Consider the following 5,504-nt stretch of genomic DNA (forward strand, 5'->3'; position numbering starts at 1 on the left):
TCTAATTAACTACAGCTGGGTTTAAAGCTGATCTCTCTCGCTATAGGAAATCATATGTTACAGTAACAGTCACCTCAGTTCAAAGGAGACTCGTCTTAACACACAGAACCAACAGACTAAAAGGGATAAAATGTTATTGATTTAATTCTGATAAATAACGTCTACCAGATTAACCTATTTTGCTTTGATATTAAGTGTAAATCTAGTATTATTTTTACTTTGCCCTTTTTTAATCTAGGCTTCTTTCTATGCACATTATACAAGTTTTCCTTTCCTTCTACAGCCCATTTCCCCTTCTGTCTTTCATACATGCAGATGGATATGGATGATGCCCACTTAGTTTCTAATATAGCTCCATTTTTTTTTCCTTCACCTAAATTCTTAAAGTGTATTTTAATCCAGACAAAGAATTTTCATATTGTCTGTTTTGATAGTGAATATGTCATCTCTTAATAGTTGTGGCTGCAGAGTGATATTTGTAACCAGCTTACAACAAACACTCCTCATGTTTTCCAAATAAGTTGTTGTTTAATCTGTTTGTTTGGACAACCCAAGAGAATCCTTAAAGAGTGTATATTATGATGTAAATCTCAAGAAATTTCAAGAATAATAAATGTTAGTTCATTCAGTCAACAGCCTTTCTTTCTCTCATGAATTGTTTGGGATAAAATATAATTTTCATTTATTTTCTTTTTAGAGCTCAATAAAAAATGAGTAAATTATTTTATTCAAAAGGAGGCTAATTTTGCATAATGGTTTAATATCTATATTTTCTTATCATATTCCATCTAGCAAGTGCTTTTTTTTTTATATATAGATAGATAGATAGATATTTGCTTGGACTATTGTTCCTAACAAAAACTGGATATCAATCTTCTTGCAATCAATGATATCATTAAAGAGAGAAAGAGATTTGGTAAGATTTGCTGGAAGATTAATTAAGAACTTATTAGTGACACTGCTATGGATTGACCCAGCGTAACCCTTTCCTTACAGTTCTATTGAAATACACTGCCTTTATTTCAATCAATTTTGAAAATAATAAGAAGTTTATTAAAATAACTATGACAGTATTAACCTAAGGTTTGGAACATAAATTAACATGAAATTTTGATGGAGGGTTTTAAGTTAGATCCCTTTAAAACAGGAAGTTTGTATCATAAAACCAAGGGTGGTTTCAGGCAGACTGATATCTGAAGGGGTAAATATAGATCAGCCATTCTGTAAAAACCTATATTGACAAGCTTTTATCTCATAGAGGTTGTTGCTTTTCTGACCTTCAAATGTTATGCAGGGTGGTGTAACCAAGTCAGGAAACTGAGGAGGTTCAGTCAGATGATGATGAGTAGTAACCTCTCTGTTAATTTATGCCTGTTTATTTATATATATATGTGTGTGTGTGTAAGACAAGGAGAGAAAGATACTCCTCAAATTTGCATGTTTCTCTTTAAATTCTAAATATATATATTCTCCTTTCAGTCCTGTGTTAACCAATAATAAATTTAATAATTATTTTAAAGATAATATCTGCAATTTTTCTACATTTTACATCTAATTTCTTTGCTTGCTACCTCTATGGGAAATATGAAGAAGACATTTATGATTTTTTTGTTTATTTTTTTTTAAGAAAGTCTCTTGCAAACATTTTATCTTATTTTTATTTATTTAAGCATCAATGATATTTAATTCCTCAGAGTGTTCAACATAGCACTTTCTCAAAATTTCCTAAAACACTGTCGGTAAATAAATGCTTTTATAAACAAACAGTTGTCAGGTTGAGAGAAATTGCATGATGATAGTAGGATATCGAGCTCATTGAAAGCTCAAAGGTCACCTTTACTCTGCAATGCAAATCTTAAGAGTTTCACACTTGGTTTATGAATAATTCCACCTGATGAATTTGATAGATTGTATTTTCTCTGTCTCAGAGGCTTCAACTCTTATCAATATTTCCTCATCTGGCATAATTTTTTGAACTCTAACAAGCATATGTGACCGTGTGCATGCATAGAAAGTAAAATATCAAATCCGATACCAGCCTTCTCACATTCGGCATCATTCAGCATGCTGGCTGTAATCTCTATTCAAGTCTTTTACCTCCCTGTAGATTACAGTGATCATGTAAGTATATGGATTCTAAGAAAGTGCAGATATGGTATTGACTAGTTTCTTATTTACCTACACAAATATATTAATCAATGCAAGCATGCATGAAATATGGATATCCTTCTGAATTAAAAAATACATAATATGGGGAAAAAACGAAAAACAAAGTTGTGTGTGGTGGGGGCATGCATAATAATAGTTTGGGTGCCAAAACAACAAAATACACAATAGGCACAAGCATGGCTGTGTGGTAAGAAGCTTGCATCCAACCACATGATTCCAGGTTCAGTCCCACTATGTGGGACTGAACATTTGATATCCCTCAATCCCTTCTCTCTCTCTCTCTCTCTCTCTCTATCTCTTTCTCTCTCTCTCTCTCTCTCTCTCTCTCTCTTATCTCCTATCTCTCATTTCTCTCTTTCTGGTAATCTGAGTTTGCAACCCCTGGTATGGGAGCTATGAATGTCACAGTTCCTCTATTTCTTTATTAGTTGAGGTCAATAGGGATAAATCAGTTGTTGATTGATACTGTTGATTATGAAAAAGTCCATTCATTGACTTTGTATTTGAATTGTGGAGTGAGACACTGAGTGAACAAGTTCAGTTTTGCTTCTTTTTACTCCAGAAATTTTCTTACTCTTTCCACATAAAGATGCTTATTCTATTCATTTAATCCAGAAATACTTCAATTTTTGTCGTATCCTTGGAAACCAGTCCAATTTTCTATTGGTATGATTAGCTTTCAGCTGAATAAAGAACGAAATAAAAAAATGGAATAAACTTATAGCTTAAAAAAATTAAAAAATGAACTACGCCAACGTTTTCTTTTTCTAATAAATTTTAAATGATTCCAATTTTTATTATACTCCTATTTGTTTATTTCATAGGAATTTATATTACAAGCAAACAACTTGTACTATTACACTGTGTTATCTGTTGGACTGGTTATTGTGGTTTTCATTTGTAAATATTTAAAGCAATATGAACAAAAGAAATAAAGTTTGATCATTAAGAAAATAATTGAAAATTAAGATTTTTCCTGAACAGGAAAATAGGAAGCTATAGTTTTTATGGCTGTCCTAAAGATATTAGAGATGAAAATGAAACAAAAAGACTTTAACTGGCAGAGGACTGATGTATCAAATAATAGTAGTAATGGTAATTTTTTGAAGAAAGGTTTATTTTATTTTAGCGTAAGCATTGAAGGACCAGACAGATTGTGGCCATGAATGTTCTATTCGAGGCCCTCCCTTTATTCAGGATAAAAAAATTAATAAGTTAAAATATTGATTGGAAGGAAAGCCCACTTTCTCCTTATCACTTTAGATATTCTTGGCAGTCACCATGATAGATCGCTGACCACAACATTAAAATTTTTTTTCTCCTTGTTTTTCTCCTTATTTCTTTCTGTTGAAGAGCGTAGCTTGAAACATTAAAGACTTTCTCTATTCCTGAGTGTTAAACTAATACATCCTTTTGTTGTTTATACCACCTGTCCTCGTCTGTTGTTTTTTTTCATAAATTCTCCCATATATATATATATATATATATATAATCATAAATATATAGGGATTGACAGTAACCTGCTTCTCCAACATACTGAGAATTCAGAAATAGCAGTCAAAGAACTACTGCTATTTCTGAATTCTCAGTATGTTGGAGAAGCAGGTTACTGTCAATCCCTATATATTTATGATTATAAATTTTACCGAAAAAGGTTTTTTTCATACTGAGCTACCCGGCAGAATCGTTAATTATTAATTTTATTACTAATTGATGATTCCCTGCCCTGCATATCTATATATATATATATATATATACACATACACACACATACATACATACACACATATATTTTTCTCTGTTTTTCAGATAAGACTTCAATTATGGGATACAGCAGGTCAAGAAAGATTCAGAAGTTTAATTCCTAGCTATATTAGAGACTCTTCAGTTGCTGTGGTTGTATATGATATAACAAGTAAGTACTAAATAACCTTGACATTGATATTGCATTATTTGGAGGCTTTGCTGTCAACATATATAAATGGCATTGCTCTTAGACTGATGGAGGTGGATGGCGAGAAAAGAAACTCTTTCATTTGTTTTGTTTTTTTTCTGTCTCATGTTATTTGTAAATTTAATTTTTGGTAATTACTTCAACAATATTACAATTATTTTGTTTCCAGGATCAATAAATCAATACTTTTTTTTTTTTTTTACCATTAAGAGCTGTGTAATTTATGACACAACAGTGATGTATGAATTAAGATAATTTTAGTTTTGAATCGATTGTTTATTTATTACATCCAGTCTTCATTTCAGTTTTAACACCTAATTGGCTTTTAAGAGATTGTTTTACTAATGAAAAAGGCATGAAAGTTTCACTAAAGAGTTTGGTTTTTGCATCATAGTACAGTTATTATAACCATTAAAAAAAATACACATATACTTTTATTAATCACTTTTACCTCATTATTTTGTAATGATAATATGCATTTATATATTATTTAATTTTTCGTGTGTGTGCTTAACATTTACAGATGCTAATTCTTTTCAACAAACTTCCAAATGGATTGATGATGTACGAACAGAACGAGGTAGTGATGTAATAATTATGCTTGTAGGAAACAAAACAGATCTTTCAGAAAAGAGGTAAAAGACATTTTGAAATTCTTCATTTATTTTTCTTAATTTACATCTTGTCATGATCTAGAATGTTTTGATTTATGCAAAGCTTAACATTATATTACAAATACGATGCTAAACACAGTCGCCATTAATAAATTGTACTCTTCACGATTGTTGAGATTATATGTTGACTATCCTATATAATTTGAACTGATAACTGTGACTTGATCTAGTTTGGCAGGTGATTTTTCCTTCCCAATGAAATTCACTGATTGCATTCCAAACAAAGCCAGTTGTTAGTTCACTTGCTCTTAGCAGATTTGTCATTTTCTGATGCTGTCTCTCGCAGACTGGAATATATTTCTATAGCACATATACATGGGATGTTCAGCTACTGTGGTTGAAATAATTGTGTTAGATCTCTTCAAATTAGATGCGGCTGCTCACAAATGAATATAAGTATTCAACTGTCAAAGTAGATTTAAAGATATTTGATCTTTTGAATCTCCTGACAAATATCGTATCTAATAGAACCAGACCACTTGATGCATTCAAAAGATTTCCTGTAAAGATGAATTAGAACATATGTACTGGATGTAACTTGTTGTTTTCTAGTTTGCTCCCATTGGCACAATTTCATTTTCGTGTTGGTAATTTTTGTTTGTTTATCTATTTGTATTTTTATATTCCTAAACACACTTTATTTTAGACTAGGAAAAGATGCGATAAGAAGAGAAAAATCAATATATATATATATACATATATATATA

The 5,504-nt window shown here is 30.9% G+C and overlaps 1 protein-coding gene across 1 annotated transcript in view; it reads left to right on the plus strand.

The window, feature by feature from the left end:
- The window catches only part of LOC106876560 (ras-related protein Rab6), a 158,661-nt gene that overhangs the window by 106,996 nt on the left and 46,161 nt on the right, over positions 1-5,504 (plus strand). Inside the window, exons 4-5 of the mRNA XM_014925533.2 lie at positions 3,979-4,084; positions 4,647-4,758. Coding sequence (XP_014781019.1) covers positions 3,979-4,084; positions 4,647-4,758 — 218 coding nt within the window. The remainder of the gene's footprint in view (positions 1-3,978; positions 4,085-4,646; positions 4,759-5,504) is intronic.

Source organism: Octopus bimaculoides, chromosome 19 (assembly GCF_001194135.2).
Source record: "Octopus bimaculoides isolate UCB-OBI-ISO-001 chromosome 19, ASM119413v2, whole genome shotgun sequence".
In the NCBI taxonomy this organism is placed as follows: Eukaryota; Metazoa; Mollusca; class Cephalopoda; order Octopoda; family Octopodidae; genus Octopus; species Octopus bimaculoides.